This window comes from Heteronotia binoei, chromosome 21 (genome assembly GCF_032191835.1).
Source record: "Heteronotia binoei isolate CCM8104 ecotype False Entrance Well chromosome 21, APGP_CSIRO_Hbin_v1, whole genome shotgun sequence".
Taxonomy (NCBI): domain Eukaryota; kingdom Metazoa; phylum Chordata; class Lepidosauria; order Squamata; family Gekkonidae; genus Heteronotia; species Heteronotia binoei.
Genome location: NC_083243.1, coordinates 163,368,707 through 163,388,465, shown reverse-complemented (window position 1 = coordinate 163,388,465; position 19,759 = coordinate 163,368,707). Strand labels below are relative to the sequence as shown.

Sequence of the window (19,759 nt, the reverse complement as noted above, 5' to 3'; positions counted from 1 at the left end):
TTACGCTTATTCTTAATATTAAAATCAACCAGTTAGTTTTGTTCTCTTGTATGTCTCTTTGCTTTTCTCTTTTGTATGCATCGAAGATAAATAGTTTGGATCTATACCATAAGTATTAGAATTGTATAAAAATATAAAAAGACCATAGAATTTAAGGGTAATATTTGGTTAAAACTCAAAAGCTTGCAGGTAGAAGGAATCTGGTACTTTGTTCTGTGGTGAAAATGTAACTGATATATTTGCTGCTTTTCTTTTGTCTTTCTATTTTGCCCCTCCCTTTTTTCTTCTGTATTCCTGCATTATTCTTTTTTCTTATATCTAAACTTAATAAAGATTTGAAAAGGCTGAGAGCAATACTTTATTCATTTGATAAAGCAGTCTCTAATCCACAAAAGCATATATCACAGAATCTTTAACATCCTTCAAGATTTGTTCCTGTTATTTTACAACATGCTAATAAAGCTACTTCTCTGGAAATTACTACCTAACACACAGTGTCATTATTTACTTCACATGCCATAGGGCAAACTGGACCTTCCTTAACTCCTGTTTTTATAACCAGACTACTACCATTTTCATCTCTTCTGTGATCAATATGAAAATTAAAGCATACTACTTGTGTGGCTTCTCAACTGGAGATTTTCCTTCCTCTTCTTTCTCCATCACTGCTAACGACTTTGCAAACATCTCAGAGGCTTACTCTGTATATCCAGTTAGATGCAATGAAAATAAAAAACACGCACTAGCAAAAGGTGAATTTGTGAGGTACAAAATGTCAGCAATAGACTGATTAGGATTTTAGAAAGGTAGGCAGATATTAAACAGAATATTAATTTACTTGGTAAGTGAGAATTTAAATCTGGGAGGTTTTGCATGTCTCTGGTTTCAGTTTTTCTGTTGCTATTCAAAATATATTCTAATATTTATTGTTAATGTACTATTATGAAAAGTGTTAAAGAAATAAAACATCATTCATGCTTGCACATGACTTTAAAGAATAAAAAAATGTGTGAGATGCTTCTTGAAGGGGAAGAACTTTTGTACTTTAGCTAGCCTATTTCTGCCTGTGACATGTTAATAACACTGTTAATCATGTATATAACATTTTTTTTCTTGTACAGGTTCTGGTCAATGATGACATTTTTGGCTCACCTTATGATATATCTTATCACAGGACTCGTTATAGCTCAAAAAACATTTCTGCATTTAAATACCCGTATTCTATTTTATGTTGTGACACTCTACCTTTCAATAAATCTTACAAGGTGAGAATTTATTCTTTTTTATTCCTATTACTCTTAGTAGACTAGTGAGTCTTTTTGACTGTATAATTGCCAAAATTCTTTAACAATAAACATACTTCAGTGCTGGCAGCAAATACTGACAGTCCCATGTACTCCCATGTGCCATTGTATGATTTCCACTAATAGTATGAACTTGTCTTGAGATTTAGGCTGTTTCCTCATGGGGTGTTCCTCCTGCATGGAATGCAGGAAGCTGCTGATTGTCTGCACAGTTTTTAGGCCTTCTGGAATTTCCCCCTTTAAACTGGACCAAACAAAAAGACTGTTTTGTTCATAAATGTGAATGATCTCCTCCAGGCACATCAATTGTGTTGAGGTCTAATTCTGTACTGGAACCTATGGCCAAATACTTGGATTACTTTTTGAGGCCCTTTGTTCCCACTATGAAATACTGTATCAGAGACATTGAAGACTTTATTCTCAAGACTGAAAAGATTTCTTTAGGTCACCATGGATGTCAATTCATTGTACATTAATATACACTGTACACTAATATACCTTGTAGAGAGAGCCAGTTTGGTGTAGTGGTTAAGTGTGCGGACCCTTATCTGGGAGAACCAAGTTTGATTCCGCACTCCTCCACTTGCACCTGCTGGAATGGCCTTGGGTCAGCCATAGCTCTGGCAGAGGTTGTCCTTGAAAGGGCAGCTTCTGGGAGAGCTCTCTCAGCCTCACCTACCTCACAGGGTGTCTGTGGGGGGGGGGGAGGTAAAGGAGATTGTGATTGCTCTGAGATTCAGAGTATAGGGCGGGATATAAATCCAGTATCATCATCTTCTTTCATCTTACAGAATTCTTTCTTCAAAAGAGGAAAAATTTCTCTCCTCCTACCTCTTTTTCTGATGCAACTTTTCAAAATTGTCCTAGAGGGAAAAAAAATCATTTTCAAGAGCAATTTTATTTTCAAAGTCAGAGGATTGCTATGGGAAGTCCAAAAGCTCCCACCACAGATTATTTATTCATGTACAATTTTGAAGATATGCCTGGTGGTGGTAACACTGCTCTTCTCCATTAATCATTATGTAACTGCCCCTCTACCATTACCTGTGCTAAATCTCATCCTCTGGTATGGAATTCCTGTAATTGAAACTGGAATAAGTCCCATTACAGATAGAAGAAGAAGAAGATTGCAGATTTATACCCTGCTCTTCTCTCTGAATCAGAGACTCAGAGTGGCTCCTATATCTTCTCCCCCCACAACAGACACCCTGTGAGGTGGGTGGGGCTGAAAGGACTCTCACAGCAGCTGCCCTTTCAAGGACAACTCCTGCGATAGCTACGGCTAACCCAAGGCCATTCCAGCAGTTGTAAGTGGAGGAGTGGGGAATCAAACTCAGTTCTCCCAGATAAGAGCCCGCACACTTAACCACTATACCAAACTGGCTCTCCCCGCCGCACCTACCTCACTAACATTTTTGAAGGTGGAAAAGATGTGGTGGAACTGACAAGGATTGTGTCAACTTTACTGTGTTAGGCCTTGAAATAGTAGTAGAAATTAAAACTGGGCAGGGCAGTTTGTTAATATTACTTAAAATCAAAATATGTAGTATTGGCCATCTCACTCCACTCACTCACAATTAACATATTGGAAACATATTGTAGGAAAGAAAAACAGCCTTTTCTTCTGAAAAGCAGAAAAGCAATGGCAATTGGATTATTACAGAGAGAAATGTATGTAGGTGAAGTCCCCCCCCCCAAAAAAAAATAGCTGGGGAAAAGGCTAGCTAAGGAGGATTGATCTTCTTCTCAACAATATAAGAAGAAGTTGGCCTATTTTAATGCAAACGTACACTGTCTTGACATTTTCAGTGAGTTATCTACCACGACCCCAAGATCTCTCTCTTGGTCAGTCTCTGCCAGTTCACACCCCATCAACTTGTATTTGTAGCTGGGATTCTTGGCCCCAATGTGCATTACTTTGCACTTGGCCACGTTGAATCTCATCTGCCACGTTGACGCCCACTCACCCAGCCTCAACAGATCCCTTTGGAGTTCCTCACAATCCTCTCTGGTTCTCACCACCCTGAACAATTTAGTGTCATCCGCAAACTTGGCCACTTCACTGCTAACTCCCAACTCTAAATCATTTATGAACAAGTTAAAGAGCATGGGACCCAGTACCAAGCAATGCGGCACCCCACTGCTTACCGTCCTCCACTGCGAAGACTGAAAATGTCAAGACAGTGTGCGTTTGCAATAAAAAAGGCCAACGCCATGCTGGGAATTATTAGGAAGGGAATTGAAAACAAATCAGCCAGTATCATAATGCCCCTGTATAAATCGATGGTGCGGTCTCATTTGGAGTACTGTGTGCAGTTCTGGTCGCCGCACCTCAAAAAGGATATTATAGCATTGGAGAAAGTCCAGAGAAGGGCAACTAGAATGATTAAAGGGCTGGAGCACTTTCCCTATGAAGAAAGGTTGAAACGCTTGGGACTCTTTATCTTGGAGAAACGTCGACTGCGGGGTGACATGATAGAGGTTTACAAGATAATGCATGGGATGGAGAAAGTAGAGAAAGAAGTACTTTTCTCCCTTTCTCACAATACAAGAACTTGTGGGCATTCGATGAAATTGCTGAGCAGACAGGTTAAAACGGATAAAAGGAAGTACTTCTTCACCCAAAGGGTGATTAACATGTGGAATTCACTGCCACAGGAGGTGGTGGCGGCCACAAGTATAGCCACCTTCAAGAAGGGTTTAGATAAAAATATGGAGCACAGGTCCATCAGTGGCTATTAGCCACAGTGTATGTGTGTATATAAAATTTTTTGCCACTGTGTGACACAGAGTGTTGGACTTGATGGGCCGTTGGCCTGATCCAACATGGTTTCTCTTATGTTCTTATGATGGGTTAGCAGCAAAAGGAAACCAGGTTGCCAAAGAACACAGTGGCTGGACACCAGCCTGAGCAAGCAACAACTCAAAGAAACAGTACAAGATCAGAAAACATTAAGAGAGCTGGTCCTGTAAAGGGGACTGCCACTCCCAGATAGGGTTCTCTCACCCGGCTACGGGCGTAATTACTGCACCAGGAAGGGAACTCCTGAGTCAAAAGATACACAGTTCATTTTTATTGAATCAATTACCAGGACCAAAAGAAGAGAGGGGAAAGAAAACAAAAGGGCACAACAAGGATATTCAGTCTAAGTACCCAATAGTTACCACTTGTAACAATTCCAAGCCATTAGCAGATTCCTCGCTCTGGCTTTGGAGGAGGGTTGTTTTCAACAACAAAGTAAAACAAATTGCAGGTATTTTCCTGGCGCCAACTGCAAGTAAAACATCTCGTCTTCCTAATTCTGTTCCCACTCCACGGGCTTGGGTACCTGGCTTCCACCCCACCTATTAGGCTGCATTGGCCTAATTTGATGCAGCTCTCAACTTCATTGTACAAAGATAAAGATTAACCCCTGCAATTCAGAGGAGAGGAATCTTCAAAGACTTGAAATTACTATTACACCGTTCTTTGTCCTTTATATCCTTCCCCTTCTAAAATAAAAAATAGCGTTCTACTTCAATTTTTATCCTCTATCATTTAAAACTCTTTAAAACCCAACACAACTATGTTAATTTCAAGACTACCATGGAACAATCACTTATTTCAATCACCCGACTTCGTCAATACCACATTATGAGTGATTTTTGCCTTCAACACTGATATAATCTAGACAATCGATCTGCTATGATGTTCTTAACACCACTGATGTGAGTGATCTCAAAATCATAATCTTGAAGGGCCAAACTCCAACGCAACAATTTCTGATTGGTATTTTTCACTTTATCTAACCAGCATAGCGGAGAATGATCTGTTTGCAATATAAAACATTGCCCCCACAAATAAGATCGCAGCTTAGTCAATGCCCACACAATGACAAAACACTCCAGCTCAATAACTGACAAATGTCGCTCTTCGGGCAATGATTTTTTACTTAGAAACACAAGTGGATGCAATTCTCCCTTGGCATTCCTCTGGGTTAATACACAACCCAGACCGAAACGGCTAGCATCTGTTTGTACCACAACTGTTGAGTGGGGTCAGGTGCACATAATACTGAGTACTGTACAAGACTTTGCTTTAGAGCTTCAAAAGAGATCTGACACTGCTTGGTCCACTCAATCTTTTCAGACAAGCCCTTTTTACACAGATCTGTCAATGGCACTGCTAAAGTGGAAAAATGGGCTAAGAAACGTCTATAGAACCCGTAAGGCCCAAAAATGCCCGAACATCCTTCTTAGTCTGAGACACAGGCCATTCCAAAATGCTTCGGACCTTTGCCTCCAGGGGTTTAATAGCCCCTGAGCCCACAACATAACCTTGATAGGAAACTTTGGCCTTAGCAAACTGACATTTAGAGATCTTAATAGTAAGCCCAGATGCATAAATCCTGTCCAGAACAACTTGCAGATGTTGCTGATACTCCTCCCGCGTTTGACTATACACAGCCACATCATCAATGTACACCATAGCATAATCAAATAGCCCTTGTAACAAGGAGTTAACCAATCTTTGAAAAGAACTGGGAGCATTCCTCAAACCAAAAGGAAGAACCTTAATGTGATTCAAACCCATATGGGTTACAAAGGCTGATTTCACCCTAGAGTCCTCATCTAAAGGTATCTCCCAATAACCTTTATTTAAATCAAAAACAGTAATAAATCTTGCTTGATTCAACCTTTCAATCATATCGTCAATCCTAGGTAGGGGAAATACATCTGGTACAGTGACAGCATTAAGCTTGCAATAGTCCACACAAAACCTAATTCCCCCATCCTTTTTTGGCACCAAAACCACCGGGTTAGACCAAGGGGACTGGGAGGGTTCAATAACCCCCATCTCAAGCATGTTAGTGATTTCCTTAGCGATGTCTGCACCATGGAAGCCTCTGTTCTGTGCAGCAGTCCTTGCAGAGAGCCTGCGCTCCAATTTTTGAATGAGAGGGATTCTCTAGTTTGATTTAATGTGCTGTTTGTGCCAATGGCAGTAGCATGGTGGCACTGGTTCTGCTCAGGGACATGGCACTGCCTGTGGGGGAAGAGGCCTCTGCAGATCTGGGGGTTCTCCCTCAAACCCTCTGCTCTCCAGGATCAGTTTTCCCACTGTTATTAGTGGGAAAACTGACTGATTGCTTCCCCCACCCCCACATCCATTGGGAGAAATGGGCCTTTTTGGGTGCCCCTAGATTGGGAACCCCTGGTCCAATCTTTTTGAAACTTGGGGGCTATGTAGGGGAGAGACCCTTGCAGTTGCCCTGCAAAATCGGGGCCTCTACCTCAACCCCTGCCCCCCCCCCCCCAGCCACACTTCATTATACCCTATTTTGCCATTGACTTCAATGGCCCATAGGGAATAATGGAGAGATAGGGGCACCCTCTTTGGGTGCCCACAGAATTGGACCCCTTGGTCCAATCTTTTGAAACTTGGGGGTTCTGTAGGAGAGTGTCCCCTGAAGCTTCTCAGAAACTTTGGAGCCTCTATCTCAAACCCCCTGCCCCCCAGCTGCACTTAATTATACCCTATTTTGCCATTGATTTCAATGGCCCACAGAGTATAATGGGGCTGAATGGCCGCCACATTTCGGTGGCAATTCGCAACTGCAGTATACGGCTCCCAAATCAGATCAGAGAATCTGATTCGGCCCTATACTGTTTTAAATCAGCCGAATGCACACCCCTAGCACCTACTTCACTGGGAGGTCTTGGTATAAAACCAACAGAGGTGCATTGTTTTGGCTCTTGCAGGTTCCATGGTATTCTTCAAACTCTAACTGAACACACATTTGAGCCTTAAGGTTCTCTTCTTATTTCCTCTGCTAGGAGGGTCTAAGCTAAGAGACTTACGCTTTGTTTAGATCTATAGACCTTCTGTTATGTGTGTGTTAGAATACATAGAAACTATGTGAGTTTCATCCCTGCTAACGATAGAACACCTGGGTTGAAACAACTGGAGCCTGGTTGGCCAGGCTGCCCAGGACTACCTATAGGGGGCTAGTGGGCCAGTTTGACTGCACCTATGGGTCGGGAGCGGGATGGAGTCTCACTGTATATAACTAGACCATGGCCTGGGGTTTGCATGCTTGTAAATAGTTATGCTGAATCACTAGTAAAAGATGCTGATCACTACTCTGGGAGTCCTCGTTCTTTCCACTGAACCCAGTATTCAACACCTTCCATGACAAGAAGGTTGGTGTAATGTTAACTTCATTTTATAGGACTCCCTTTTTCTGTCCATTGGCCTGTCCATCAGAGAGAAAGATCCTGGTACACACACACAAACCACTCCCCCCCCCCAAGTGCTTTATGCATTTCCATATATAAGGCTGCCAGTTAATGAAAATCCAATTCTCTTTAGTATTTTTCTGTCAAAGGTATCCCTAAGTATTTGGATCCTGGAATGTATCAGTATTGCATATGAAGTGCAGGAGTGGAAGGTATATTGGCCCATTCCATCAGAAGTACACCTATGCCGCACATTACATTAATCCTTCTGCTGAACACATTTCTAAGGCAGTAATATGATTATCTACCAAAACATTTGTCAGACAGTATAGGTATGCTTGATCATCAGTCAGCCTTCTCTTTTTAGACATCCCATCTGTCAAGGATGCAACCCTCCTCTGAATGCAAATAATGCATTGGTGATTGTGCCTTCAACCTGATTGTATGGAGGAGATTCTTGCCTCACTCCAGCTTAAGGAGGAAAGTATCACGATTGTTAACCAAGGAATATTATCATTTTATCTGCCATGTGATTGGCATCCAATGTTCCCTCTAAGATGAGTTGGTGTGAGCTATCTCACAGTTTTTTAGCCTTTGGCTCACACATTTTTGTCTTAGCTCAGGAAAAATGGCCCCAGAGCAAACTAATTTATGCAGTAGCTCACAACTTTAATGCCAGTAGCTTATGAAGTAACTCATGAAGTAGAATTTTTACTTACAAGACTCCACAGCTTAGAGAGAGTATTGTTGGCATCATACTCTGTTTCTGCACACAATACTTCTGGTCTATTATATTCTGCAATACTCCCTCTAAGTTGTGGAGTCTTGTGAACAAAAATTCTACTTTATGAGCAACTGGCATTAAAGTTGTGAGCAAATGATTTCACTACTGCATAAATTAGTTTGCTCTGGGGCCATCCTTCCTTAGCTAAGACAAAAATGTGTGAGCTGGAGGCCAAAAAAACTGTGAGCTAACTCACAGTAACTTAGCTTAGAGGGAACACTGATCTTCTGTATATAGTTATACCTTGGCTGGCCTCCAGGCATTGACACCTCCAGAGTAGAGACATTTAATAATTTTTCCTGGATTCTCTAAGAACCCTTTTAAAAAAAAATCTAGTTACCAGTACTGTTCTGGGAGAGAACTTCTGAAGATTAAGAAGGGTGACTTCTATTGGGATAAGATGTATCTTCTTTTACACAGATGTATTTTTTTCTATTGAATTGGATTTAATTTGAAAGAAGCAGCTCTGCATGACAGGTTATTTGAATGTAGTGGCTTTCTGTGTGGTTTCAGTAGTTTCAGCTATGATAACAGAAGCCACTTAAAAGAGGCATTCATTATTTGATAACATCTCTTATGCAAGAAGAGCCCCATGGTGCAGAGTGTTAAAGCTGCAGTACTGCAGTCCTAAGCTCTGCTCACGACCTGAGTTCGATCCCCGGTGGAAGCTGGGTTTTCAGGTAGCTGGCTTGAGGTTGACTCAGCCTTCCATCCTTCCGAGGTTGGTCAAATGAGTACCCAGCTTGTTGGGGGGAAAGTGTAGATGACTGGGGAAGGCAATGGTAAACCACCCCGTAAAAAGTCTGCCATGAAAACGTGAAAGCAGCGTCACCCCAGAGTTGGAAACGACTGGTGCTTGCACAGGGGACCTTTCCTTCCTTTTTCCTTTCCTTATGCAGGGGCAACAAAATTCTATTTGTTGTCCAGGAAGGGTATATTTTTATTTTACTTAATTTGTAACACATTGTTTAATATTTTAAGTATATTTTATTATTCTTATTTTCTTTATCCAGGGCTTTAATTGTTTTAATACTGAGCCCTTTATTGAGTCGTTTGGGCTATGGACTTAATTGGCGTTGGGGAGCTGTTATTGTCTGGAGTGGAATGAGGGGAACATTTACTTTGAATATGGCTCTAGCAGTTGGTCAAGAAGAAGGTCTAGATAAACAGCAGTGGAAGAACATGGTAACTATAAATCATTATTTTATATATATATATATATATACACACACACATACACACACACACACATTTGTGACCTATGTGATAGAAACTGGCTAGTAAATCTACACTGTATTTGCACACTTGTGTACTTGTATTTATATATATGAGCATACATATATTTCACTAATTGGAACTCTCTGTCTGGGACAGTGATGCTCTGTGTATTCTTGGTGCTTGGGGGAGGGCCACAGTGAGGCAGCTTCTAGTGTCCTGGCCCCACTGATGGACCTCCTGATGGCACCTGTGTTTTGGGGGTTTTTTGCCACTGTGACACAAAGTGTTGGACTGGATGGGCCATTGGCCTGATCCAACATGGCTTCTCTTATGTTCTTAATTCTTCTGTGAAAACCTTTATGAAAGTATAAACATCATATTGCATAAGATAATTCAAATATATGTTTAAATTTTGATTTTGTAAAAGAAACCAAATGAGATATCACAGTTAAATTTCATATCTAAAATATTATATTGAAGATTAAACCAAAGCTGTGTCAATAAATTTAAGAATCACAATTAGTATAATGGCTGAATATTTCACTGCATGAGAAAGAAGCTAGAATCTCTAAACTCCCTCATCATCTAATATGTTCAGCCATTCAATTCTTTAACATAGAGAAAAACACCTATTTATTCCAGGCCTCTCTTTGCTTAACCCTTCCCTTTCTGCCTCCCCCTTCTGTAATTTTCAGCATAAAAACGAGGAAAATTATTTTCTTTCATTGCTAGCAACTGAGAACTCTGATTCTTAAATGCTCATGCAAGAATAAACATTGTTAAACTTTAAAGTGCCACTGAACTCCTATTTGATTTTCTTACAATAGGGAATTAATATTTCTGTAGTTTTTATCTGTGGTTAGTAAATGGCTGGATGCAAAATCTTAATTTCAGGTATTCAAAACATGCTATTTTCGTAATATTAATATTAACACTAATATTACTATTTGTGTGTGCGCACACACACACACGCACACACACACACACATTCCTTAACAGAACAATCCCTGGGGGGCCAAATCAGAATAGGGAGCCAGTGTAACTCAGAATTATGCCAGAGTAAGGGCAGTTTATGCTGGCACAGGGCACTAGCAGTACTGTGCTGCTGAGTCCCACTGGTACAAGAGCACTTCATCTGCACACCAGTTGAGCAACAGCATAAACCCTGCTGCCAGTGAAGATGTGGGCGCTCCAGGGTGTGTGGCAGCAGTCAGGCAGCTTCCAGAGTGTTTTCAGCATGGAATCACCCCCTCCCAAGCAGGCTCTGCAATAAAAAAAATTATGTTGTAGTCTATTGACAGCCATGGTAACTTCAAATGCACTCCCCCATACTCAGTTGCAGCCATTCACACAGGACACCAAACAATTCAGGGTACCAACTAAATGCACATCCAATCAGCATAGTCCCCCACTCTGGTGGTGCCTCTCAGAACCCAATCATGCCCCTGTCACCCTATAAATAGTTCCAGGAGATTGCCCTATAATTCCATAGTTAGGGCACACTGCCCAAAAAACTGTCTAACGGCTGATCTCTCCCAGTTTTCAGTCTGCAAAGGTACAGAAGGCTCTTCACTGGTATCCCAAGGGACAGCCATGTGTGAACAGGTAAGCAAGGCTTTCAGTCCTCCACTCCCATACTTTCCCTGGGCGTACCACAATGGCACCAAGCCACACTGAACACAATGTCAGCCCCACCCAAACCCAGCAGCCATGGGGGTGAACAGCAGGCCCCTAGACACACATGGATGCTGTACACAAGGTGGTTAAATACATTGGGTCCTGCATAGGCAGCTGATGGCTGTGCAGTAGGCTGCTCTCCTAGCCAGCTGGCAATGCACACACCCCCAGCCAAAATCCTGCAGCAACTGGCAAGCACCACTAACCTCTATGCTGGCTGATTTGGCATGGTAGCCATACCCTTCCCCCTCAAGCAGAAGTATGCCCTGAAGGTGCTAACTCTGTTCCTTTTCCCTTACAAGGATGTGCCAGCAAGACACCCTTAGATGATGAGGGTGTGGAAACTGCCACCCAGGCAGTTTCCTAGCAGCATTGGAGAACCAGATGGGTCACCCCTTCTGCCACATAGAGGCCCCTGCTGGATTGCTGATGGCCCTGTGAGAGAATGTCACCAGCTGTTCCTGCATCTGTTCAGATCTATACATAGGGGCCAATACAGGGGGAGAGGAGACACCCAGACTTTGTTGCTGAAACACCAGCAAGCCTTTGTGCCGCAATGGAAGTCAACCCATGTAAACAGCCAGACATATCCAGCAACCCCATCATTCCCTCCCCACTACCATTAAGGAGGCACCTCTAGTGGCAAAGGACCAAGTGAGCTACCAGTCACACAGGTTGTGATTCCATGAGAGCTATCCCATTGTTCCTGTATCCCTTTAATAAATTCAAATTGTTGTCTGTTGAGAACCTGTGGGGGAGGAGGCAGCAGGAGGGTATTGAGGAAACAACAAGGACTTGGTGGACACAACTAGAGTGGGGGCCTCATCCTGCCAAGACTGCAGACACAGAAACAGACACAGATGGGCAGCAGGATAAGACAAGGGGACAGGCTGCCATTACCACAATGCACAGGCATGATTGGCAGGTAGGCAAAGTCACCTTGTGGAAGAAGGGAGGGATGGCATCATGGGACAGCAGCCCAGCCACATTGTGGAGCATGGCACACACTGTGAACAACTTTGCCTCTGCCAAAGGCTGCATAGTTCTGTGCCCCCCTTTGCGGTGGAGGCATTGGAATCAGATCTTCAACTTGGAAAATGCTCTCTTGATGACCATGCATGTTTTGCCAGTGGGGTCGGTCATAGGCTGCATGGTTTAGTAAGTCATCTTCAGGATGTAGTGTCAGCAAATATGGCAGCAGGGAATCCCAAGAGGGTGCCCCTATCCCACCATTATACCCTATGGGCCATTGAAATCAATGGCAACATAGGACATAATTAGAGGCTGCTGGGGGCAGGGGGTTTGAGGGAGAGCCCCCAAAACTGCAGGGAACCCACAGGGGACTCTCCCCCACAAAACCGCCAAGTCCCAAAAAGGTCAGAGCGCCTCCTCCGGCTGCAACGCCACTGAGGATGTTCTCCGCAGCTGAGAACGAAACGTCTGGAAGAAAAACTTTCTCCAGTAGAACACGGCACTTGAGCCCGAAAGATTCTACAAACCCTAATGATGTTGCCAGCCGTGAAAACCTGAAATCTTTGATAAAGGGACTCTGAGTCTTAAAAAGTGCTTTTATTAACTAAAATAAAAACAAGAACCTCAAGACTGTCCTACCTTAGATGTCTTCTCTTCTCCAGGTCAGGCAAGGCTGAGAGAGAGCAGCAGCAGCTGAGGCCAAGGGCCAGCGCAGCACAATCTCTCACACCAGCACACCAACACAGCAGCAATGGAATGGAGTCCAGCCAGTCAAACTCCTTAAAAAGATTCTCTGGCCCTACACAAAGCAGTTTCAAAAAATAGCACTGCACTGTGATTGGCCAGAGAACACTATTTACTTGGATACCCAAGTAAACAAAAGAACAAAGAAACAACAATGTTGCTGATGGCTGTGGGATTAGCCCAGTCATCAGCTACACACAGCCCTGAAAAGCATGCATTTGCAATGCATTTTGCAAATGCATGCTTTGGATTGGCTGCTGGGGCTCCTTTCCCCCTCCCCCTCTCTCTCTGATCCCAGGGAGGCTATGGGAGAGGCGGGAAAAGGCTTCCAAAGGCAGGAAAGGAGGCAAGCAGCTCCCCTGAGGCTGCAGAAGCTCCTTTCCCTCCTTTTCCATGGACTTCCATATACTTCCGAATATCTATTCCACTTCCATATAATGGATCCCAATTGGATTCAGAAGTATACGGTGCCGTATACTTCCGAATCAGGGGTGATTCGGCGGCTTCTTTGATTCGACCAAACCGAATACACACCCCTAGTCTCTGGTACTCAGTAACTTCTGTGGTTTCTTACAGAGGACCAGACTTTGGATTCAGCAGGAGCTCAGAGGAGCACAGCTCCTGAACCTTTCTCAGGGTTCCCCCTCCTCCTCCCCACCTTGCCCATTGAATAGAAGGTGCAGCTGCATAACAATCCCTGGAGGAGCTCCACCACCTATTTTTCTACAAAGCGACTCCTGCAGAGGACACTCCTCTTTTTTGCTAAAGTTCTAAAGGACATTTCTTCTCTGCAAAATAGTATAAAAAGAGTGAAATTGCAGCAAGAAAATTCTAGGTTATTTTGCTTCTTCATTACTTTTTGCCACAACTTTTCTCCCCAGCTACTTTCACTTTAGCTGGGAGATCCAATTATGAACCCATGTTTCTTTTGCCTCTATTTACTATGAGGCCAGTGGGATTTTAAAACATAAAGAGTGTGGCATAGTATGTAAGTTCTGGCTTCTCTTTGGTACTTTATATTGACTCTCTAAGAATTAAAAGTTAACATTTAATGTTATATTACTGCTTTTATGGATGATGATAGGAGACACTAATTGCTCATATCTGTCTTTCAGGTATTATTGCATGCAGGAACAGCATCTTTATTGACCTTGATGATTAACTCTACCACTGTGAAATACTTAGTTGTAATTTTAGGTAATGTATTGAATCCATCATTTTAAAGAAGAATTTGTTCTATATTTACTAAATCTATTTGATATAGGATATTCTGGGACATTTGATGTGGCAAGGCAGGTTCCTTAAGCCTGGAAAGGAGATATGTTGCATATATTCACTCACTCCACTGTAGATGCCCCTTAACTTGGCTCTAGGCATACACTTTAGCATCTCCTAAAGTCAGGTTCTTGATTGACCTGCTATTGGCATCTCTTTAGGTAGATTAGTTTTCTGGCTTATGGGCCAGTTCTCTCAAGCTGTCCGTATCTAGTGTATATGATTTTTTAAAATATCTGCTATATATTTCTTCTTGAATTCTATTATGCCACGTAATAAACAACTAAAGTCTCTGGCCAAGCTGGGAAAAATAATTAAAACAGAGTTACCAAGTTGAGGGAGAAACATGAACAGGCATAACTCTTATAGAAAACTATTACAGTGTTGCCACTTTCTGGAAAGTCAGGGAAATGGAAAGTCAGGGAAATTGGTCTGAAGTCAGGGAAAGTCAGAGAAATTGTGATTAAAATATATTCAAACAGTGGAGTTTTGACCTGCTGCTGCAAGAGCACAATCTGTTCTTGTAGCAACTGGAATAGAGAAGTAGCAGAATACAAATAAAACTTAATGATCTTCTTCGTGGTCTCTGTGCTTCACACCCATGGGATAGTGCGCCTGCGCCGATCCCCGAATCGGTACCTGAAAAGCCCGGGATTTTTCCGCGCTCGGCGCCAATGGGCATGTGCAGGCGTCCTAGTGCGCATGCTCACCGGTGCCGGTGCGGGGATCCCGCCAGTTCCTTTCTGACCGCTGTGTTGAGAGGTTTACCTTTCTTGTTCCCCAGTCGGTGAGAATTTTTGGCTTTGCCTTTTTTTCTCGTTTCTTAGCCCGTTTGTTGTTCTCTTTGTGTAGATAGTTAGTTTGTTAGTTAGTTAGTTAATGTAAAAAAAAAAGAGCTTTTTCTCTGTTTCTTTGGCGGACTGCCCTTCGGGGTACTTCGTTCCCCTTTTCCCCCAGTTTTTCCCCTCTGAGCGGTTTTTTTCGCGACTAACTTCTATGGACAGTCGCTGGGGGGTTTTCAAGCGTTGCCGTGCTTGTGGAAAAAAGATCGCCCCCCCCCCCCGGACGGCCATTCCTTGTGTCTGCTGTGCCTGGGAGAGGCGCATCGTGTGGAAGCTTGCCTGCACTGTCTCCGCTTCTCTAAGCAGACGAGAAAGAACCGTGCGGCCCGGCTATCGGCAGCTTTGACCGAATCGGCGCTTCGACCACAGAAATCGATGGCGACATCGTCGACACCGAAGTCGGCTGACACCCCGGCACAGGAGCTTGCATCGGCCGATGCTGCTCCGACCCTGACTCTGACTGAGTTGCCGGAGGAGCGCGGCTCCACGAAACGTCCCCGTGAGGGTTCGGTGGACACGCCCGCTAAAAAGCGCCGAGAGGACTCGAGGACCCAAGCTCCTAAGAAGGCAAAGTCGAAGGAGAAGCGAAAGCGACCCCGCACTCCTTCGCCTTCAGTCGACGCTTCGACATCAGCAACCCCTGTACTGCCGAAGAAGATCTTGGCTTCCCTGCGCCGCAGCCCATCGACTCAACAACGTCAGTCAGCCTCGGAACAGGAGCATGAGATCGACTTGACCCAACGCTCCTCGTCGTCAGGCTTGTGTCGACGCACCGCTAGCGAGTTGACGTCGGAGGTGGAGGTTTCGGCACCGATCATTCCACCTATCCAGATCAGATCCCAAGAGAGGCGAGAAATGGAAACCTTTCAGGCACCTCACCGCTTCCCGATACCACTGTGGGAGCAGTGCAGGTGGCAACCTCCATACTCCCAGTACCAATCGTACCACTGGTACCCAGAGGAGTACCCAGATTGGGAACAGGAGTCAGAGTTCTCTTCCATGTCGAGGGTCTCGCATCGATCCCGAAAGGCGTCGGCATCGGTGTCGGTTCCCCCGGAACGACGCATGGTCCCGATCGAAGTCCATCGACGACCATCGCCACCGGTCCGGTCTCCTCCGAGGGAGTTGACGCCGATGCTCTCGGAGCACTCTGCCCACCAGGAGTCTTCGTCATCGGAGTCAGATAGTGAAGCCCAGGACATGGAACCTTCGCCGGTCTCCCAGACGGCTGAGGATCTTCCGATTTCTCCGTCGGAGGATCTGAAGTCATATGGGGACCTTGTGAGACGGATTGCAACCACCCTCAACTTGCCTGTGACTCAGCCAGAACCCATTGTGGACGACAACGTGTTCGATATCATGCAGAAGAACACGTCCACTGCGGTTGCCCTGCCAGTCACCAAGGTGATCCTCCAGGCTGTTAAGGAGCCTTGGAAAAGGCCATCATCAACGCCGGTCTCATTCAAACGGCTGGACCACATGTACAAGGTCCAGGAGACAGGGCTGAATTTCTTTTCACCCATCCAAGACCAAATTCTGTAGTCGTCTCCTCCTCCTCGAAGGCTCGGAAGGTGCATTCCTCCCCACCGGATAAGGAAGGGAAGAAGATTGACGGAATGGGCCGCAAGGTCTATTCAGCGGGGGCACTCGGTATCAAGGTATCTAACTATGCAGCCTGCATTAATTCATTTTATTAATAATTTTAAACAAATTACACATTTTCAGTATTACAGTTCAGTTTTACGATAATAACAGCTTCAGTTTTACAATAAATTTATAAAACAACTAGGAATTGTGAAAAGGAAGAAACAACTTTCTTTTCCTTTATAAAAGGATTGTGGAAAGAATACTGAATTGTGAAAACGAAGACAATGGACTCTAGAAAGAAGGTGAGGGCAAGCTGCATGCGGCTACATCCTCCCAACAAAGTAGCTCCCCAGGAAGTGTTATGAAGTACCACAATGTGTAGGGAGAGGCTGTAGGCAAGTGCTGTGGGCTGGGTTGGGGAAGGTGGAGAGGGAAGTGAAGGATGCAGGGGCATTTTTGCATGCACTCTGAAAGCCTTGGCATCAAGACACCCAAGCTAAATGTCTTCCCAACCATCCTCGCAGGCCTGGCTATGTTTAAGTGCCCCATAGTTTTGTGATATCCTCACCCCTCAACAGCTGACAGTATACTTTCCTACCTTGCTATGTTCCCAGTCAGATGTTGGCATGTGTTTGGCCCCAACATTGCTCTTGTCACACCCAGGCGTGACATTTGTTCTGCCCACCCTCTCTTTTACCTTCTATCCCAGGGTTTGCCAGTAATCCTCCCAGTGCTTGTCCTCTCCACAACTGTTGGCATTCATTCCCCTCTGCTGCTGTCCCCCCCTCCCAAACTGCTGGCATTTGCACCCTATTGCTATATTGCCACCCCCTCTCAGCCTTGGCAATCATTTGCCCTGTACCCTTGCTGTCTCCCAACCCCCCCCCCCCACCATTGGCATGTAACCCCCCCACACACCTCACCATTCTGCCAACCATACCTTGGCATGAATTCCCCCCCCCCCGCCATACACACACACACACACGTACACACCTCAGTTTCCTCCCACCCACTGACCTGTGTTAGTCAAATTACCTTTTTGTGTATATATGGGGGATTTTAGTTAGGTGGGCCAGATGGCAAAATTAGCATGGGATCAATAACCCATGTCTTTCCTCAGGAGTCCCTTAGTCAATGATGATAGTTTTAATTAAAGCAAAATTATATTTTATTGGGGGGAAATTCAAGCATACAAGACAAAAACATGCATTCAACACAAACAGTTCAGAACTATTAATAGGTATGAAAAGATAGAAACGTTTGCATTAGCAGGAGGTATCATAGAGGGGTAATACTTTACCTGTTCCTGAAGAGAAGCAGAGGTTCAGCAGCAAAGATGGGGGAAGGAGAAGCATGAGACAACCAGCATCACCCACAACAATGGACCCAAGCTGATCAGGAATGGAGATGGTTCTTCCAGCAAAGAAGGGGTCTAGAAAGAGTCACACCTGAATGGCAGAGGGTTCTGCCTTAAATAGCCAAATTCATAACTTGAGGCAGGAAACCATGATGGGGCTTCCTGGCAGATTAATGGTTCCCAAGGCGTTTCACAAGAGATACCTGGAGAATGATGATAGCTTCTCTGAGTGGATCATACGCTAAAACAAAGAAAACTATGTTCGGCAATTTGGAATCTAATGTTTGCTATTGTGACACTTATTAGGAAAACATAGGGAAGACAAAGGAATCAGGTCTAGGGGAGATGGGTGACAGGATCTGGCTGATGGTGGGCGATCATTCCAACAACATTCTATTGACAGAATTGATTTTCTGACCAGGCTACAGGAAGATTCTTTTGTACATAAGTAAATGTTACAACAATCCTTTTGTTAATGGCAAGGCATATGCATCTGCATAACCAAAGCTTGTGCAAGACTCTGGAATGCGGTATGTGGTGCAGGCACAGCATCTTCATGGCTGACACAGGACAATATCTTGTCTTTTTTGAAATCTCCAGGAGCATAGCTTCCCCTTGGTCTGTAGCAGTTCATGTCTCCATGAAGATGGCATTGCAGTTGTTTGTCTGCAATGATTATGCAGCCAAGAGAATGAAGCACAATCTGGAGTCCTTGTGGCTCTGTGAACAAGAGCTACCAGCTGTGTAGTAATCCAAGCAGGAGTGCTCTGAGCACATGAAAGAGCAAAATAATTTATGTAGTGTAAATGCTCCATGGTCACTCCCCTATTAGAGTATCCCACCATCCACATTTCCTACACAAACAACAAGTAGGATTTGCACTGATGTCAACAGCTTGGTCACACAAAACAGCCAACAACAGTCCTGCTCCAACCAGGAAGCCGTTCTCCCATTACCTGCTCCATTGGTTTCAATGCAGGTTCCAGACCAGCTTCAGACACGGGCCCTCCTGAAGGTTGCTGACTCAAGGTTGGAAACTTCTTGGGGATTTGGGAGTGGAGCTTGTGAGGACAGGGACCTCAGTGATGCCATAGATTCCATCTTCCAAACCAGCCATTTTCTCTAAGGAACTGATCTGTGCAGTCTGGAGATCAGTTGTGATTCCCAGAGGTCTCCAGGCTTCTCCTGGAGACTGGCCATCCTAGCCCTTCCTAAGGCTGTTTTAGTCACAATTTCAGACTGCTGCACTGTACCAATAGAGTTGAGCCTTGAAATGGATTGATTCAGTGTCCCAGGGGATGATACCTGCTGTATACCTGGGCAGAGATATATCCCCAAGCTTTCACTGAGGTTATAGTTCCTCCAAGATGCAAGGATCCCCAAACTCACTGGCTACTTTCCTCCACAGCTTCCTGATGGTGTCGGCCACATCCTTCACTTCCTCCTGCTTGTGCCTTTTATCCTGTTTCTCCTGGCCACTCACAATTCTCACTTCCCTTAATTGACTCTCTGCCAAGGGGATCTCTATGGTAGAGGAAGACTTTCTTCTACAAGCAGCTATTGCTGACTGTCAGTCTGCTGTCTTCTTATCTACCCTTGCAGAACCGCCTTGCATTCCCTTTACCTTGCAATTGTACCACTGCCTCCCTTAGGATATACCCCTGTTCTCCCCATTTTTCCTGGGGTTAGGCTGCTCTGGAACTTGCCAGACCCACTCTTCCTCTTCTCCTTTATGGTCTAGCTCCTCTGCAGAGTCGGAGTGCACTAGGTTTTATTTTAT

At 44.3% G+C, this 19,759-nt stretch overlaps 1 protein-coding gene across 1 annotated transcript in view; it reads left to right on the top strand.

Moving 5' to 3' along the window:
• The window catches only part of LOC132589673 (sodium/hydrogen exchanger 10-like), a 265,043-nt gene that overhangs the window by 51,760 nt on the left and 193,524 nt on the right, over positions 1-19,759 (top strand). The window contains exons 7-9 of the mRNA XM_060262406.1: positions 1,122-1,265; positions 9,321-9,492; positions 14,034-14,115. Coding sequence (XP_060118389.1) covers positions 1,122-1,265; positions 9,321-9,492; positions 14,034-14,115 — 398 coding nt within the window. The remainder of the gene's footprint in view (positions 1-1,121; positions 1,266-9,320; positions 9,493-14,033; positions 14,116-19,759) is intronic.